The sequence below is a fragment of the Pundamilia nyererei genome, unplaced genomic scaffold (genome assembly GCF_000239375.1).
Source record: "Pundamilia nyererei isolate P.nyererei 1_Seehausen unplaced genomic scaffold, PunNye1.0 scaffold00087, whole genome shotgun sequence".
Taxonomy (NCBI): domain Eukaryota; kingdom Metazoa; phylum Chordata; class Actinopteri; order Cichliformes; family Cichlidae; genus Pundamilia; species Pundamilia nyererei.
In genome coordinates this window covers 1,047,561-1,067,690 of record NW_005187488.1, presented here as the reverse complement: position 1 = coordinate 1,067,690, position 20,130 = coordinate 1,047,561, and the positions used below count along the sequence as shown (strand labels likewise).

The window sequence follows — 20,130 nt, the reverse complement described above, 5'->3', positions numbered from 1 at the left end:
CTTTTCATTAACGTGGAATGTGTTTGCAGAATGTCAAATTTTTAACTTGACAAAATTTAAAACGTAAGTCCCGGGGGCTGGAATCGGCCTGGCAAAGACTCCAATCTGGCCAACTGGATATCTTTAGACAATGTAAGAAATCGTGGACTTATATTGGACTGTTTTCTGTGTGTTTTACTGCTTTTCCTACTAATTACGATCGCCTCCACAGCCACACATACTGCACCATAGTAATTGTGTACTGGATAACCAATTAAATGACAGAAAAGCTGCACCATCTACTAGAGAAGTTTCTCCTTTTTTACAGTGTGTCCACAGCAAAATTGATAAATAAAATAGAGCATTTTATATGAATTAAAAATAAAAAAAAAGTATGCTTCATAATTGCAGGACAGTCTGGGCAATGAGCTACCAGAACTTTTCTGTAATTTGTAACATTTATTTCTTGTAATGAAATCCCAGAATTCTTTTGTCTGCTGCAGCAGCATTTCTTTTGAGACGTAGTGTTGAAATCGCACTTCTTCTTATATTGAGATTAAATGTGTAGTTAAACTTCTTCACGCTGACACAAAGGAGATTTTCATCTGTCTGGCCCACTTAAAATGAGTTTGACATCCCTGATTTAAGGTCTGCTCAATTCTAAAGGTTTTCTGAGTTATTATTTTGCCTTTTAGAAATGATGACTAGCCAGGAACATCTCCAATAAAAGGCCCAAAACAAAAATCATCAGTCTCTTGTGGAGGTCTGCAGGTTTCAGGTTACCACTCATTCCAAAGGTAAGAACATCCTCCCACCAGCACCTTTCCTTCAGAAGTATCTTAATTTAAGCCAACTAGCGATCACAACAGAAGAGTTTGTCTTGTTTCTCTTTCCTGCTGATATTTAAACAGCTTTTTTATGATGGGGATTAAAACTGAGACCAGGCTCTTAACGTGCATTCACCTCTACTTCTGGTGGAGTGTGTGCACAGTGATAAAGATCGCTCATAATTTAAAGCAACAGATCTGTGATCCCTTTTTCATCTAACAGTCCAGACAGATGTGACCCATGCTCGGCACAGGTTAATAGATAATAAAGGAAATAGAGAAAGGTTAGCGAGGCGCCTCTGTCCAGGGAAGAAGAAAATCATGTGTCATTGATTTCTGTGTGGATTAAAGTAAAAGCAAACAAACAAAAACAAACAATCAAAAGTGCTGGTGGTTGTATGTTTGTACCCTTTACTTCCATTCTTTGTACTAAGCTAAGCAAACTTACTGCTGGCTGTCAATTAATAAGCACACTTCCCAAAACTATACCTTTAATTGATAAATCTTGATCAACCTGAGGGGTGTTTGTATGGCAGGAGGTTTTTCTGCAGTGGCAATCAGCTGGAGGGGAGCTCCTTTTGTGTTTCTGCAGCTTCTACAACGGGCACATTGTAGTGGCGATCATCCTCTGTGACGAGGCACACAGATTCCCAGTCGTCCCTATGGTCGTCCGGGTAGTAGGTGACAAACTCCTCTGTGTCTGCCTTGTACAGTCTGTAAACTTGAATGGTACACTGCAGGGCGTAGCCCAGCAGGAACATCTCCACCTGCCCAAGAGAAAACGCAAAGGGAGGGGGGAGGGGATAATTGCACAGTTACAGAGGAACTCCAGCAGACTTCTCAAACAGCTCCATGTTTGATCAGCTGCTTCAGCACAAAACGTTTACGGGTGGAGTCTCTCTTTAGAAGCAGAGCTTGTAAAATCTGTTATTCAAAAAATGAAAATAACAATTAAAACGCTCAGCAGTTGAGAACTACCTCCGCCCCCGGGGTCAATGGTGCATCACTCAAAACAAGCGGAAAACAAAAAACAGAGCAAGCGCCGGCATGTTTTACTATTCGGCTCTCACATGACAAAAATGTTAACACACCCACCTCGTGATGTTCAGCCCGAATTGTTGTTTTTGTTACTGAGTGCGACAGATGTTTACTCAGTGGGAAAGAAAATTCCCAGCAACCTTTTACCATAAAGTTGTCAAAAACAACAGAGACGCTTCCCACCTGCTCCAGACCTGCGGTCAGGCCCACGTGGCTGAGGTGGTTGGAGAGGAAAGAGCGTGGACAGTCGGAGGAGTCCCGCGCGAACAGCAGCCAGCAGAAGAGGGGGACGTCTTCACCGCCCTGCATGCAGCTGTGCAGCTCTGCCGCTCTGCTCAGCATCAGCAGCTTGAGAGCCTCCAGCAGACCGAGCTCCTCTTCTCCACCCTGAAACACTCGCTCACAGAGCTGCTGACGCTCAGCGTCGGTGGCACAGTCCACCGCTGCCTGCCACTGGAGACAAACAAAGTGTATCAGTCACTGAAGAGGTCTAAAACAGCTGGCTATACATGAGAATTTACTGCTTTTTTCAGACATAATTTCAGGTTATGGAACTTAAAGCTCAGATAATGAGGGCAGGTTGTTGGTAGAGATGGCACGATACCACTTTTTTATGTCCGATACAGATATCATAAATTTGTATATCTGCCGATACCGATATGAATCCGATATAGTGTATTTTTTTTAATCAATAAAACTGTTTTTTTAATATCTTGCTGCATTTTGTATAGGTTCATACATTAAAAAACAAAAAACAAAAAAACAAAACACTAAAGCTATTCTGATAAACCTGTATGCAAAAAATACACTGCACCCAAAATATTTCATAGTTCAGCAACACTGAGCTAATAAAGTTAAACCCACACCATCCTCCCTATTCTGGTATTTTAAAGAGTACTTAGCAGAAATATTAAACAACCTAACTAATAGGGTTGCCAACAAAAAAAAAAAATAGGGAACCACCCTCCACCTCGTGATGCTTAATCGATGTAATCAACTTTAATTTAATGCACGTGTAAAAAAAAAAAAAATAAATGCACAGAAATAAATTATTTTTCTACAATAATTAAATAGATTCAACATCTTTCTTCAACAGAATTGCAGACCGCACAGATGGTTCCCAAAGGAAAAAGTAGTATAGCTTACCAGGGTATATATTAGACTTAATAGTTACTATATACAGTAAGGACTTCTATACATTTTACGTCAGATTAAAACTTTGGGTGTAAGATTCAGATAATTATTTAATTAAAGGTAGACATTTTAAATGAGAATAAGAAAGAAAAGTATGTCTTTGTGCCCCCTTTTCCCTGTTAATGCCCTATCGGCCCCCCTGGCTAAACTTTGCTAGATCCGCCCCTGCACAGTTACCAGCCGTCAGCTGCGTAGAAAAAGATCCTGGTGTAAAAAGTAATATTAAATAAATTCTAACAACAGCTTATCAAGCTTAAACGTGCTGCTGTTCTTTAGCTGCTGGTTTCCTCTTTCTGGCGCGAAGTGGGCCAAAAACAAACAAGAGACAGGAGTGGCAACAGAAAAGCCGATCAGCTGATCATTGATCAGTTTCATGATTGAAGTAGCAACAGGAGAGGGAGGGGGAGAGAAGAGGCAGTCGCTCCATATATTGGTTGTTAATCGTAACGCTAAAATGCTTTACAAACATTCAAAGATGAACTTACACACTTGCTTTACTTCTCTCTGGGTTAACTTTCTCGGAGATGAAATGCCGGTTTGGTAGCGACTGCCGAGAGGTCTCGCACGCCACAGCTGCTCTATCACGTGACACATACTGCCCCAACATGCTAGGGTCATGAGCTGAGTTACGCCGTGTCGCAAGCAATGACCTTTTCTACAGTCATTGGTTGCAAGTTTTGTGAGGTGCTTTTGAGATATTTAATGAATCTGATTACGGTACATTTTTTATCTCTCTCCGATATCCAATCCAGTAATTTAGGTCAGTATCGGACCGATACGTAATATCGGATCGGTCCATCCCTAGTTGTTGGGATGGGGCAGCTGTGGTTAAGGAGGTACAGGGATGTGTTTGCTAATTGGAAGGTTGGGGGTAACTAGATCCTCCAGTCAGTCGAAGTGTTGCTGGTCAGGATGCTGAACTTCAAAACTGCCAATCAGAGAGTGTGTGTAAGATGGAAATGCACTGCTCAAATATGTTAAAGGAATACTTTGAAAACACATCAAACGTCCATGGGGAAAAATCTACACTTGTACAGACTGGGTAATGTGTTAGGAAGAAAAGGATGCCATGTTGTTTGATGGAAATAAGAAGTATCAAGCTACAGAGCGCTAAGTTCAAAGAGTCCCCGAAAACTGAAGTGAAAAAATGATGTGTCAAGCTAGTCGGTTTTGCCAAAATTTCATTGCTGTAGCTTAAAATGGTACTGAGTAATTTGTGTGGCCCCCATGGGTTTGCATGCATGCCTGGGATTCTCCAAACTCTTTCACGTCTGTCACATGTGCTCAGGGTGAACCAGCACTCATCTGTGAAAAGCACAGCAGGCCAGTGTGCCAATTTTGGTATTCTATGGCCAATGCCAATCGTGCTTTACGGTGCTAGGCAGTAAGCTCAGGGCCCACTAGATGATGTTGGGCCCTCATGAAGTCTGCTTCAGCCACGTTGTCAGAAACCCACATGGGTGGCCTGCTGGAGGTCATTGCTCTGGCAAGGCTAATTCTATTTGTCCTTGCATAAACAAGAAGAAACAGATCCTGCTGATGGGTTAAGGGCCTTCTACAGCCCGGTCCACCTCTCCTAGAGTAACTGTCTGTCTCATAGAATCTCTTTCATGCTCTTGACACTGTGCTGGGAGACAAAAAAAACATCTGGCAATGGCACGTATTGATGTGCCATCCTGCAAGAGTTAGAACTACAGTGCAACCACTGTAGGGTCCAGGTATCGCCTCATAGTACCAGTAGTGACACCTTGAAAAATGCAAAACAAATGGAAAAAAACTAAGAGAAGATGAGGAGGGGAAAAATTGTTTTGGGGGTTGTCTAATTGTTGCCCCACTGGTAATGCCTCTTGGTAATTTCACGAACTCTAAAGCAGCTGAAACTAATTAACAACCCCCTCTGCCACTTCACTGACCAGATCAATAACACATAATTTAATTGACTTCAAGTGCTAGAGCAGAAAAGTACTGTAAGTCTTATTTGTTTATTTTAATCGAATTTTCTTTAAGGCAAAAATTCCTCTTTCTCTTATCACCTCCCATAATAGTATGTAATCCTTTTTGTTCAGACAGAACCTAATATCAATGCGATTATGACTCAAGAACAAACACAGGTGTCATGCATGATGGCTGATCAATAGAACACAAAATCTAGGACCAGTCATGATTTCCTGACAGGAATATTGGGACATTTTCTTTCTTTTGAGGTTTCTACAATGGTTCTGTTTTGAGTGGGTTTTTTTTGTTTGCTTCTTCTTCTTCTTCTTTTTTTTCTTTTCTTTCTTTCTCTTTTTTAAAATAAAACCAGTCAGCAGTGTACAGCTGTAAACAAAGCAAACGAGAATCATGGTGCCAGTATAGTTGGGTGAAACTGTGGAATGAAGGAACAACAGTCAGACAGTATCATACAAATACTTCAGTTGGACTTGCTTGTTGACGTTTTACTGTCCCTTTTTCCCCACTGGAAATCGCCAAGAAATATGACGTACATCTTTGGTCGGATTGTGTGATTGTGTTTCCAAACCCGACACAACAATAGAGGGTTTATTGGACAAGAATAGTGGGAACGTGTCTAGTGCCCTGAAGCCATCAGGAGACAGCTGTTTGAATGTTTTGTTACAAAGGAGATTATATCACCTGTCAGTAGGCAACAGGTCAAATATCAACAGTCAATCTGACAACCAGCAAGAAGAAAGCATTGAGAGTCAGTGGAACAAAGGCACACTTAGTCACCAAAGTGTAAGCTGACGGCAGTCCGGGACCTGGGTGTTAAGTGTTAAGGATAAAAAAGCTTGATGCCCTTTATGACAATGCATTACTTTACACTCAACATTTTTCCACTTCATATAATTACTGTTACTATTTAACACTTGCTGTCTGCACCTGCCAAGGAGAACGGTTCTTAATGCAAATGTTCAGCATGTTAGTAATGATCTCTGGGTAACACAGACACACCCGATGAGCCTGTCACTTGTAGTTGGACTTCAAACAATCTGATCTTTGATTTTTCTCCAAATTGCACTAGGAATCCCTTTTCCCCTGCAGTTTCACATTTACAAATGTGTGTATGTCCTTCAGGTTTCTGTATCAGGGTGGCTGTGGCTCAAAAGGTTGAGTAAGTCACGTACAGACCTGAAAAATTTGGGGCATTTTCACCTTTATTGGATAGTGGAGCAGCGAACACACTGCTGCACTCTGGTCATGTGGCAGATGATCACTTGCTCATCCATTAAGCTAAACTGGCACCACAATGTCAATATTTTATAAAAAATAAAATAAAATAAAAATAATGATAATAAAAAAAACTCTGAGGAAACAATGAAGAAGAGGACTCATCTCGAGCAGAAAACATTAGCTAAGCAAACTTCAACTCAACCAAAAAGCAATCCAACACTGGATAGCTAAAGTTTAATTAAGTTAAACTCAAATACTACATATTAATTCAGAGCACGCCAACAGCTCAGTAACATGGGTAAAAAGCATCCTCCTTGCCTCTGATTGGTGAGTGTATTGAATTTTTTTCACATTCTGTAGCTGACTGCAACTTGTGGTGACTAAATGGTTGCTCAGAGCTTGAGGGTGTTGCACACTCACGAGCATCTTTGATCACAAGCTGATTGCACCTAAAGGGAATGCAACCTTTGTGCAAACAGTCACAGTCTGACTTGGACTGACTGCAGTCGCTCTCAGAGAGATTTTTGCAGGTTTGCAAATAACTGCTTTCTAATTCATAAATGCAGGCAGATTGCCAGCATGTAGCCACCATCAGGTGGCTGAAGGTAGAAAAAAAAAATACAGGGCAGGTGTATTTAAATACAGCCCGTCTCTTTGTGCAACAACTTTGCTTTGCCAACATTAGATGACCTAAGTAAATTTTACTTTTATAGTGGCACCAAATAACTACTCATGATTTTACCTCAGAATCAGCACATTATCATAAGCATCCAGACTTTGAAGAAACGATGTTAGGAAATGGGTCTATCCAGAAGACAACACACTGATTTAGATGAGGTGATGTCATTTGTGCATAAAGAACTACAGCACAATGGACAGAGTCAAGGATAACGCTGGACACCTTTGAGCTATTCAAATGGGATATGTGGTGCAGCGGGTCAATCCAACAGATTATTAAGCAATAAAGGGCCAAATGCTATTTGGCACATGGATTCTTGCGCTAAATTGAAACCTTATGGTATAGAGATTAATGGAAGCACTGATGGTTTCAATAATTTTTGGTATGGATGGACGCATCAACAACAAATTACGACCCCAAGGTTGTTGTTGCGGGGAGATTTTTTTTTTTTGTAAATACACCACTTTATAGTTTTCAAAGGTGTGAAACTGACGCTTGTAGTTACTGATCTGTTCTTGACGTTGGTCCCCAGGCTGATCTGGTCAAAAAGGATCTTTTGTTGGTTATTTCCTTTATGATGATACACACTACAGAATCAGATATCACCATTTTTATCTATTGCAAAGCTGCTGTATTGAGTGTCTTTCCCCTATACACTTAAATGTACATGACACAAACTGCGCAGACTACGAGACAGACCACAGATTATACTGTCAGATACACAGCTACATCTCGTAACACAACAGAGGTATGTAAACACCAGAATTCCTCATCCTACCAGGCAGCGACTGAATATAAATTCAACACCAAGCCTCAGACTGGTAAAGTGCTTTTATCAGTTCAGTTCCTGCTATTCCTCTAAATCCCCTCAGAGCATTACCAGGCTGCTTTAATGACACACAGGAAAAAAGAAGCCACACATCCTTTAGAAAACTACCTCCCTTTAACATATGGTAGCAATCAGCCAACCCTTCATGGGTGAATATCAATACCCTCGAGTGTCCACAAATGGCATAAAAATAGCGCTGTGGTTTACGCTTGTTGCGTTTTTGAAATACTTTCTTGCTGTGTGAGAGTTTCTGTGAAGGTCTACAGCCAGTACCGTGTTACGGAGAAGCTCCATGTAGCCTTTAAGCTGCTGGACGGCATCTCCTGTCCCATCTCTCTGCAGGCACTCTCCAGGAAATGTCCACTGACTTATCAGCCCATCCTGAGCCTCCAGTTGTTTTGGCAGCTGTAAACACAAAGAATTACGTTATGTAACATTAACAGTGTTTACAAGACGGGGCAATGATCACTTCTGCAGTAAATTTTTGGTTCTTTTCTACCAACAGCTGTATATAATTAACCATTCGATATTAGCAACGTGACTTCTCAGACCAAGGAGTTAGTGACTATGTTGTCAGCATAAAACACATTTTTTGTTTATAAAATGGACACAAGTCGCAGGAAAATTGAAAACTGTTAACTAAGATAATACATTCTTAAAGTTACGCTGTGTAAAATTTTCACTGTTGGATTAGGTATATTGCAGATTGCAGTCAACCGAGGTTTGTTTTCTTATTCCTCCCAATTCAAATCAATTCAATTTTATTTATATAGCGCCAAATCACAACAACAGTCGCCTCAAGGTGCATTATTACTGTATATTACTGCTCTTATTGTATATATTGTATATCTTATTCATCTGTTCCTCTGTCTCTCCTGCTACTTTGAGCATGTACATGACAAAAGAATTTTCCTCGGGATAAATAAAGTTATTCTTATTCTTATTAATCTTATTCTTATATTGTAAGGTGCACCCTACAATAATACATACAGACAAAAACCCAACAATCATATAACGCCCTATGAGCAAGCACCTTGGCGACAGTGGGAAGGAAAAACTCCCTTTTAACAGGAAGAAACCTCCGGCAGAACCAGGCTCAGGGTGGGGCGGCCATTTGCCGCGACCGCTTGGGGAGAGAGAAGGCAGACAGAATAACTACAGTGCATACTCCTAGCTACGGTGGCTGCTGTAAGACAAATAAGTTTTAGTTAGCAAGACAGGTTAAAAAAAAAAAAGAAATTACATAGACTGTACCCGGTAACGGGCACGGCCAGCCAGCCTGTTTCTACTAGTAAGTAAGTAAACTTTATTTATACGGCACCTTTCACAGGTCAAAAACCACAAAGTCCTTTGTAATAAAAACAGGCAAAAACAACAACAACAAAAAAACAAAACACTGGATGCAGAGCCACCTTGGAGGTTTTCCCCATCTGTAGAAGGCCCTTCTCTGAAAATAAAACAGGTATGATGCTTCATGTCTTGAGTCTGAAGATCCAGGAACAATTATTAATGTCCTTTCAGGGCACACTAAGGCCTGAGACGTCTCTACTTCTCTGCTTTTGACACAATACTTATGTGGCCGGTCTCTAGCCCCAAATGTAAAACACCGTGGGTAAGAAGGAAAATGTCATAAGGGAAATGCCCACTTTTATGTATTTTTTATTGATTAATTATATGTTTATGAGAACGCATCAAGTTGTTGGAAGGTGTATTTACACACAGTTCTAGTACAGTACAGTATCCTTTTTTTCTTTTAAATAACATACCTTTAACTATATGTGTGCCAGTCAATCTTGCAGGAGTAGTCACACCCCAAAAACCCATTCTGCTGCTGCATTTTACATAATCACAATCTCAGTATTGCGCATAAGGAAACCTAGTTTTGGTCTATAGCCAATTTCCCCTTTACTTTTATGAGGGGCAAATTTGATAAGTAATTAATCTAAACTTCATCAGCAGTTAAAGTTATGTATTATTAGGACTGGCTGCTTTGAGGTACAGTCTGGAGGACTTAAGATATTTATCTAGCAAATACCACGCCATGACTAAGAACTCTGTTGCTATTCTTTGTGAGTGAAATTGTGCGGTTTAGCACTAATTAGCAGGTAAGTGACATGGCAGGCAAACTACATACGCTTACCTGCCATTTCATGAGGTTTAGAAAAATATCTCATCAGCCAATCACATGAAAGCAACTCAATGCACTTAGACATGATCAAGACGACCTGCTGAAGTCCAAAATAGGCATCAGAATGGGGAAGATTTAACAAACTTTGAAGGTGGGATAGTTTCTGGTAAAATGGTAAATGGCCTGTATTTATATAGCACTTTACTAGTCCCTAAGGACCCCAAAGCACTTTACACATCCAGTCATCCACCCATTCACACACACATTCACACACTGGCGATGATGAACTCCCAACTCTTGAGCCACGATCGCCCACAGGCTGGTGTAAGTATTTCAGAAACTGATGATCTGTTGGGATTTTCCCACAGAACCATCTCTTGGATTAACAGACACTGATCGCTGGGTGAAAAATGCTTTGTTGATGTCAGAGGAAAATGGCCAGACTCCTCCGAACAGTAACTTTAATAACCACTCGTTACAAGCATGAGATGTGAAAGTGCATCTCTGAACGCACAACATGTTGAATCTCAAAGCAGCCAATTATCACCGTAATCAGCACTAACATAGTACCCCAGTCACATGGGATCCCCTGGTAAATCCTTGTGACTTCCAGGAACTGCTAAATGACTGAAATTCAGATTGTCATTTGGTTTTTATTGGGGAATAGCAATTTTTCCTTAGCAACCAATGGTTGTCATGGAGTCGCCAACCTGCGCCTGTGTGACTGAGGTTTACGGTACATGGTACTTTTCTAGTTCCCCTTTTCCACTGCTGCTGTGCCCAGTGTAAAGTCAGTTCTGCTTTGTTGCCTTTGGAGAACCGGCTCTCACACAAACAGGTCTGAACAGTTGCACAGAGCATGGCGGGTGGACAAAATGTGGAAGCTGCAATTTCTTACAGCAATTGCTGACAGCAGTGGTTTCAACTCTTGGCAATGCTGGGGCTGGTTTCAGCATGAGCTCTGAACGATAAGATGCAGAAGTGAAAATTTACCATGATGACGTCCTCATTCTGCAGCCACGCAGGCAACTGGGTGCTGTGGGACAACACTTGGAACAGCGTGGCTCTGAGGGCACAGTAGTTGTCCCCCCTGACTCTTCGTACGCTGGCAAAGCTCTGGGACATCTCCTTATAACCCTGCACCAACACACGGGGACATTAGAGGAAACATCCTAGCCATTAATGTAAAAATAAATAAATAAGAACTGGCTTTAACCTGAAATGATTCTTCTGAGAAACTTCAGGCACCAACCTTTTTAATGAGAGCGCTTTTAAGAGTATTTCCCTTCCACTCCCTCTCACTGTACAACAGAATATTCACCACTGGTGACAAACTGCATCTGTCCTCCACCTTTAAAACTGAGCGAGGGATAGCAGAGAAAGGTGAGACGATGGGCAGAACAAAAAGACTATTGTCCAGATTTCAAATGACAGACAAAAGCTGCACTTGTTGAAAATCACTGATGCAATAGAAGCGGAGGATGTACTGACGTTTTGTCTCCAGCTCGGGCTGTGACGCAGACAGCTCCTCTTCGCCTCTGTACAAATCTTCTTCACTATGATAAAACAGAAACACTTATTTTTAATCAAACAACAAGTTATTTTTGTGTATCCAAAGCCTGGTCCTGGATCTCCATATCGAGCAATTTTAAGTCAATGCCAACTGGGACAGGGACAACTTAATCTCACTAAAAATACTCACACTTCAAATGTGTAAGTCCAGATTTCATTTTTCTGTGACATTTGCAAAAAAATAAAAAAATAAATAAACATAAACTTGACTATAAATACCAAACACATAATTTGTGTGTATTTTGCTACATTTTTGTCTCATAATCCCATCTGTTTCTTGGGTAAAAGTGGTTTTACCTCCTTTATTCTTTCAACAGATGCTGTGATTCAATTCAGGACTATAAAGTGAACAGAGGTGATCTTTACAGACCTGTCTTCTTTCTCCGTGGTGTCAGCCATAACATTCTTGGTTGCGCTCTCTGCCAGCTGCTCCTTTTTTCCTGTAACCTCCTCGCCTTCAGCATCTTTCACAGGTTCAGTCTCGGCCTCAGTTGGCCTCTCCTCTTTTATCTCTTCATCGTTCCGCTTGACCTTGGGGAGATCTTCATCGTTATCCTGCACTAACATTGGTTCCTGCTTGGTTTTCTCCACAGACACGACCTCCTCTGACATTGCAGGTGTATGCTCCGCATCTGACCTTTTATCTTCATCTAACGGCAAGCTGAAACGAAAATGCACGTTTTGTGTATAAAGCCAAGTTTACCATTCATGTCTTAAACTCAAACTTGCAAATGTGCAACTTAAGTTGTATTTAGAAATTTAAAGTACACATTTAGCTGTAGGAAAACTGCAGGTATGAGGAGGGCTGACTGTCATAGAAGATGCAATGGTAAGAGTTCGCCCCCTAGTGGCCACAGTGCCACTCTGCCGCCACAAGTCCAGAGTTCACGTAAACAAATACCTTGTTTGTTTTGTTATTGCAAACTCTGAACCCACTGGCCTCTCTCTGGCGTCTGCTGGAGCTGTGGTTTCTGGCTCCTTCACTGAGCTGGCAGAGTCCTGTCCCTCACCGCTGTGGTCGAGTTCCGTGGGCTCCAATCCAGAAGACAACTCAGAGACATCATGGCTTTTTGGGCCTTCGAGACTGGGCTCTCTGCTGTTTGAATCATCTGTCCCGGCACTGAGCAGACAGCAATAAGAAAGGTAAAAAAAATAAATGGACTATTGCTTGCACAAATGTAAAAGCAAGTGATTACACAACAGTCGTACATGTGTAATAATGTTCAGTAATAAAGCTATCCATAGAAGCCCTTATCACCTCATGTCATACTTGAAAAACCAAAAGTAGTAAGTCAAGGCCTATAGAGCGTTAACAGCATGGTCATAAAACGGCCCTGATCAGTGATTCTGCAACAGTTTGATGGTCTAATGCAACCACAGATCTAAAAATAAAAAAAGGAGGTTAATGATTAAAGGGATGGTGAACTTGGGACAAGAAGCAAACAAAGAAAGAAAAGAGACACGGGATGCATGCCATGTCACATTTTAAACAGCTGTACTCCTCATTATGGTTCAACCTTTTTATCTGTGTTGGGAATAAATTGCATACTGGAAAGTGACTTATGGAGGGGGCACACAATATAGGTGATGTATATACACAGGCGGGGTGTTTTTTTTGGGTTTTCATGCTTAGATATAATGTTAAAAAACAAAAAGATAACTTTTGGAAATACTTATAGATTAGATTCTGCATTGTTAAAGATAATTTCATACATACAAAAATGTATGGATCTACTCAGTATCAAACACAAGGCATCCGCATTTCACAAATTATTTAATAGCATACAAACAGATGGCAGAGGGACCTTGGCTGTCCAAATAATGATGATGGATGGTTAAAGATACTGTCACATAATAGGAAACATTAAAGAGTCATTATAAGATAGTACAGTTTTTTTACTCCATCTAGCCTTTGTAGAACGGGTCTACTTACCAATTATTTATGTTGGAAATGTCAAGCAGAACCAGGAACCTTTATACATGCGATCTGGGACTGTAAATACGTTTCCCCATTTTGGAAAATAGAATTATAACACATAAGAATGTGCATGGTGATACCCATGTCACCAAGACTATGCCTATTGGGGGAATCGGACAATAATACCTAATATTAAAACACCAAAATACAGTGATACAGTTGGGAGTGGTCACAGATTATACAGATCATGTAATACCACTTCTGCTCCGGACATTAAAAACTGGTTGGAATTCATGCTGGAGAAAGTGTCATATGAACACCTGCTGGCCAAGCTAAATAACAATACAGAGAACTTCAAGAAATCCTGGGACTGCTCTTGCACCACCGGGACGATCAGATTCATGAATGGTATGGTAAGCGCCGACTTGGCTGCTTTACGTTTAAGATTTGTTATTCCTTTGGTTGTTATAAAACAAATAAAAACTTAAACGACAAAAAAGAAAGAAAAGAATTTAGCAGCTGTCCAAACCAGACACAGATCTGATTAGAAAATGTTACAATCCTCTAGAAACAATAAGACAGTCTTCTGTCTTTAAACCATTTTTAAGGAGGCCAAGCTGTTTCATCTGGATTATTATAATTGAGTAAACCACCAAAGTAAGACTGCAGCAAGCAGCATTGGGAGTCACAGAGTAACTCACAATACTATCACAGTACTTTGATCCCCAGTGATTCTACAATACTTTATATATTGCAAGACATATGTGTAACAATACATCAGAAGAAAAAAATACCAGCAGTTGTCTGTGCTACCCTCAGCCTCCTAGTAAATGCACCTATGGTATAAATTTGAAAAATCTGAAAAGTTGATCTCTGACTCCGATGTCCGGGATTCACACTCGTCTGAGATTTAAGTAGCATCTGTGGTATCAGTTTTGAAATACTATGTTGCCTCGTTCTCCAGTTATTGCATTCATAAACTTTCGTGTCCACACTTCACAGCTACCCGCCTGCCTGGCAGGGTGATCTCAATACCCCATCAGCTTTTCAGAGCTGAGAGGAGTAACCATCTGTTTATTCGCTGTAATATATGTAATGATAATATTCACTCTAAACAGTGTGTTAATTCAAGTAAAGAGCTTTGTACTTTGTCTGCCTTCTTCTTCACTACAACTCCTAATCACTTGGAGGCTGTGTTCAGGTGGTAGTACAGTACTACTAATTGGGAGGTTTGTGGACTGCATGCTAAAGTATCCTTGGGCAAAACACTCAACCACACGTTGATCCTGATACATCTTCTGGAGTGTGAATGTGCATGAATGGGTTATGAGACATGTTGTATAAACTGCTTTCTTAGTGCTCAAGTAGAAAAGGGCTATATAAAAACCAGTCACTTAGTTTATCCTCAATCGTTACCTCCAAAGGAGCGGTTCAGTTTGTCTTTCTGTTGCAGGATTACTCAAAAAGACTTTGGCGTATTTGAAAGAAAATATAAACAGAGGTGTTTTTTTGCCCCCCAACTTGGAAGCGATTAACTTTTGGAACTGATCCCAATCTCGATCCAGGGATTTCACCACTGCTAGGTGGGACAAAATTGGACACTTGACATCACAATTCATATCTAACTAAAAATTTAAAAAAAGAATAAACAAACTAATCTGCTTGGTATGAGTGGAATTTACAGCATTGGCAGAGCTATATCATCTTGAACCCAGAGTCATAAAGCAGATCCTCCGGTAAGTTAAGTTCTTGACAGACGTTTAGAGCAGCTTCCTGTTTTAGCAAAACGAACTACATTTGGCAGCAATGTATCAACACCTGTATGGCAAAGGGAAGTGATACAATACACATATCAATGTGTCCAACCACTAAAAGCAAAATAAATGTTTGGTGTTGCCGAAACTTGATTAAACAACCACCACGTGTAGAAGAACGTGTCGCATTTGTGTCACAATATTTTAATTTTAGACACTGGAGCTGTTAGAGGGAGTCTTACAGTATTTGACATTATACAGGTGCTAAGATATTGTGGTACTTTTAAGTAAGGCGTTATATTTTTAATGCAGGAAATGTCATGGTAAAACGAGCACACAACAAAGAAAGAAGCGCTTTAAGAAGTTCATATTTTCTTCTAAAAGAAATACAGACAACATATGACATTGAACTGCACTGGAACTTTCTATCCAGCTCTTCAGAATAAATATTAAAATCATTATAAAAGGGAAGCTAAATTCTAAGCTTACAGGTTCGTTTCATGTAACTCACCATGTCAGAGGCTCAGGTTCAGGCTCCTGCTTTCCCACAGACACAGACGACAGCTGGGCTGCCGGGGCAGCTGCAGCCAACAGCATGTTTGACACTGATGACACTTGGTGATTTTCAGAAAACTCCCCTGATGGTTTAGCTGCAGCTTCAACAGTCACTTTTTCTTCTTTGTCATGATGAGTTGTGCTCGCTGCAGTTTGCTCTACTGTTGTGTTTGCCTCAGTATGCGGAGTTTTTTCAAAGCAGACCACCTCAGGTGTCAGAGAGGTGCCATCTGGGATTTTGTATTGCGTGGGGGGGTTTTCTTCTATCTCTGGTGCTTTTAAAACCTCAGAATCCGCCTTGGCGTGCTCATCCTGGACAGACCCCAAAGCGCACTGCATTGGAAGTTGACGACTGTGAGCAGGAGATTCCTCTGTATCTTGTACTCCGGTGGCGTTTTCTTCAGACATGTTGCAGGGCGGAGGCATCTCTATTTGAATGACTTCCTGCTTCAAGGGTCCATTTTCCTGAGTGTTATTAGGCTCCTGCTCTCCGGTCTCAGGACTCATCTTCCGCTCCTCATCCCTAAGTGACAACACAGTATTCATTAGCAATGCCACAGAGCCTCGGCTACACCCTTTTCATGCCCAGAAAAACAATGTTTTGTGACCAAAGATAAGACACTGTTGAAATGTTTCAGGATTCCTTCAACCCTGTAGGTGGAGAGGAAGCAGATAACCTTTGTTCAAAACATTATCTCTTTGATTACCAGTTAGTTCATGAAATGACAAATGTTTTGACTTCCACAAACACTTTAAGACCTTTGGAAGTCCCCCTCACCCTGTTTCTGATCTCAGTACTCTTTTTTGTGCTGTCATTGGGTCACATGGTGCATCCTACACAACCCACAGGGGAAAATCTAATCATCATTTTGTTTTCACCCATTTTCCAGCATTTAATGCTGCTTTTGTGACCACAGATGCAGGTACTGTCTGCGTGTTTTAGATGCTTAAATCCAATATTACCGCAAACTCCAAAGCTTTCTTCAAGCGTTTAAAAGTCTCAGCTGAAAGTGTTCTGAGTCAGCTCTAAAATTGTTTGTGGTCTGCTGCTTATGGAGGAACCTGAGAAACGAAACACTGCTGGGAAATCCTGTGAAAGTGTGTCTGTTGTACCAGATTAGGTCACCAAGTCTTATTAGCACCCAGCACCCTTCACACACTCAGACTTTGAGTTTCCCTGTCTGTGTTTTCCCAGTCATCTCACCTCATGCAATCATCTCCTTCAGGACCGCAATTGCCAGCCACAGCTTTACAGCCTGTGAACTGGGTGGCCTTCGAGTCACTGGTCAGCAAACCGCTTCTTTCCTCCAAACTGCCGCAGGGACTTTCATGGCGACAACAGCACCAGTTCCCCATCTGCTCGCTCCCTCAGCCTGGGAGGTCGGACAGGCTGTAGGCTGAAGAGGCCTCTGGTCCAAAGCAACCACAAGCGACCTGGCGAGTCGCCGAAGCCTGAAGATTTCAGGACTCCATGATGACGACGGAGGGATAAGCTGCTGCTAACGCAAGGGAGAAACCATGTTTATGTCCTATAAAAAGTGTGTTGACAGCTAAAAGCACAGAATGAGTGATCAACACACTGACTGTGATCTAACACGTTACAGTTTGTTATGTAACAAGTTCCTGCTACTGTAATTACACAATGTGTTGTATTTAATAAAATACAATATTTTGGTACATGCAGATTTTGTCCATTATGAAGGATAAAGCTTTTATGTTCAACGGAGATTCATTTTCTCAAACACGATAAATATTTTGTTTTTCAAACATCCAGGAAACACAACAACACACAGATTTCTGTTGAATAAGGCAACAAAGACTTATTGTATTTACTGTAGGTGGACCTGAAAGGTCACATCCAACATGGAAAAACCCTGAGATATAACCAAACATGATTACCCCACAGTATTCATGTTTACATGCATAAACTATGCATGTAAAAGCTCAAGACTCCTTAAATGTTGCCCAATGAGGCAAAAAAGACAGCACCCAGCCAGACTGTGATAAAAATAAATAAATGAACAACAACTCTTATTTTTTTAAGTGAGGTTTAATTTACTTTTGTTTATAAAATCACCAAAGATATTAGGAAAATGAATAAGCCAGTCTTTCCTAAGGTAACAGACTATTTGCTAATTATATCTGAACCAATGAGTGTGCTCCTAAAGGCCCCCACTGAGCCAAGAAAAAGACCCAGAATTATCCCCTGACTGATGAATTTGTTGACAGATATTATTAGGTCAATCGCGGCTATATTGTTACGTCGCATAAAGAAGTTAAAATGCATTCATCATGAGCACAAATGTCATGATGATTTTTGGCTTTTAATGATCTTTATGGCTTAAAAAATACAAACAAGAATTGGATGTACAAGTTTGAATTTATTTGGGATTTTCTTTCTTTTTTTCTTTTAAATTGGCAATTAACTTCTGGTTAATGATCATGACTGACTACAATCGGTAGTTTCTCTTTGTCATCATAAAGAGGATTTGTTTGACAGCACTCATTGAGCTGACCTATACGCTGAACAACAGGAAAGTTCAAGGAACTGAAGGTCTCTTGAAGCCGTTTCTAAATAACCGCAGATTCCAAGATCATCACTTCAACCAGTTGTATATAAGTACCAGTTATTCAGATATGTCACCATTTTGCCAAGATCTGGAAGAGGACCCAAACAGACTCCCTCGGATGAGGGGGAATTGATTTGGATGTTCAGGAACCACGAAGGCTCAAGCCTGTCATGAACTGGAAATTGCTGAAATACCAGCATCATTCTCCACCGTGAAGAGTTTTAAATCGCCATGGACTAAGATGTTGCCGTCCAAGAAAGAAGCTCCTGCTCCAAAATTGACACCTTCAAGCTTGAATGAAATTTGCAACTGCCACGTAGACAAGCCAAAAGCCTTCTGGATACATGTTTGATGGCCAGGCGAGCTAGGGATTGAGTATTTCTCCACAATGACAAGAGGTATGTGTGGAGGAGTAAAAGCGAAGCTTCCAGCTGTCAAGCATGGCAGTGATAGTATCACGCTCTGGGCTGTTTTCGTGTCAGTGGTAAATTGCACAAACTGAATGGAATTATGAAGTAGGATGACTACCTCCAAATTCTTCAACTCTACCTCAGATCAAAAACTAGACGGTTGAAACTTGACACAAGTCGGATGCTCCAGCAGGACAATGATCCCAAACATACATTTAGATAGGAAAAAGCAGGCTAACATTAAACTTCCTGAACGGGCTTCCCAAATCCCTCATCTCCATCCTATTTGTGGACTACAACAGGTCTATGCCAGGAAACCAACAAATTTAAAAGAACTCTACAAATTCTGGCAAGAGCAGAGTTCACAAATCAAGCCAGAATTAAGTCAAACGATTGTTCGTGGCCACCAAAAAGATCTGCTTAAGGTGCCACTTGTTAAGGGACAGTTTACCAAATATCAATGCATATATTTGAGGCTGAATGTATACTTTTGAGCACCCGATTCTTGGGTTGTTGGTTTTTTTTTTTTTGCACAATCATTCCACTTTGGAAAAAGAAATCATTAAAAGCTCAAATTTAACGTGACATTTATGCACATGATGAGGGCATGCAAACCTCTGACCATAACTCCGTGTTGTCCAGTATGTGTAAACACTTTCTTTTCTTGCAGAAATAGATGTTTGTTATCATTTAGAAGTGATGTGATCCAACAGTGTGCCCCTAAGACCAATGTCCACAGCTGGGGTGCACAGTCATGGCATGTCTTCAAGCTAATCAATAACATATAACATAAAAGAATAACACACACATATTGATGTGGGATTCTCTATACTCACTAGAGATTGAATATCATTCAGTATATAATTCAGTCCGACTGAAAATCATTCGGACTACAGACTGAATACATTACAGTATGGAAACGTGTGATCCTCATACAAAAACACCTTTTGGCAGCCTGTGATGAAGCACAGTAAAACAATGCAGTGGCAGTATGGCTAAAAACTCCTGTCGCGAGGGCATTTCCCTCTTCTTCTTTTTTTTTTAAGCCACACGACTTTATTAAATGAACACAGCTACACCTGTCAAACACGGCAAAGTAACATTAATAATAACGGCTGCACACTTCTTAGCTGGTACAAATAAAAGACAAGGTCAGGTCGTGAAAACACACCTTGTTTTGGCTGTGCTGAAGTCAAACTCCTGGAGCTTTCAGTCTCGTTCCTGTTTCACTTTTGGTGAGCTGACGAGCTAGCCAGCTAGCTGCGGTAAACTTAAAATACAAACATGCGTTCCCGGAGAGTAACTGGCGCTCACTGAAAACGCTGCTGCCGCGGTGGGTAGCTCTTCCTACGACTGCGCCGTTATCGCTTAATGCGGCACATTTCATAGGAAAGCGGGTTTTCGGAGCGTTTGACGCGGACCATCTGTTGGTACGAACCACCTTAGCTTAGCAGGAGCAGCGGGTCACGGCTTGGTCCGAGCGCATGACGTCATGCTCGTGTGCGC

The 20,130-nt window shown here is 41.0% G+C and overlaps 1 protein-coding gene across 3 annotated transcripts; it reads right to left on the bottom strand.

Annotated features, from left to right (window-relative positions):
- Positions 1-398: 398 nt before the first annotated feature.
- On the bottom strand, positions 399-20,127 carry LOC102198909 (uncharacterized). Of its 3 annotated transcripts, none has more exons than XM_005738848.1 (11): positions 19,796-20,127; positions 16,849-17,143; positions 15,601-16,167; positions 12,319-12,537; positions 11,788-12,078; positions 11,337-11,401; positions 11,098-11,204; positions 10,839-10,982; positions 7,991-8,122; positions 2,028-2,297; positions 399-1,573 (listed from the first exon to the last, which is right to left on the bottom strand). In XM_005738848.1, the coding sequence occupies exons 2-11, from the start codon at positions 16,998-17,000 to the stop codon at positions 1,364-1,366; spliced, it is 2,157 nt and encodes a 718-aa protein (XP_005738905.1). In that variant the 5' UTR covers positions 17,001-17,143; positions 19,796-20,127; the 3' UTR covers positions 399-1,363. The 3 variants fall into 3 exon arrangements, with proteins under 3 accessions (XP_005738905.1, XP_005738904.1, XP_005738906.1); XM_005738847.1 differs by having other exon boundaries at positions 16,849-17,140; XM_005738849.1 differs by lacking the exon at positions 16,849-17,143.
- Between the last annotated feature and the right edge of the window lie 3 nt (positions 20,128-20,130).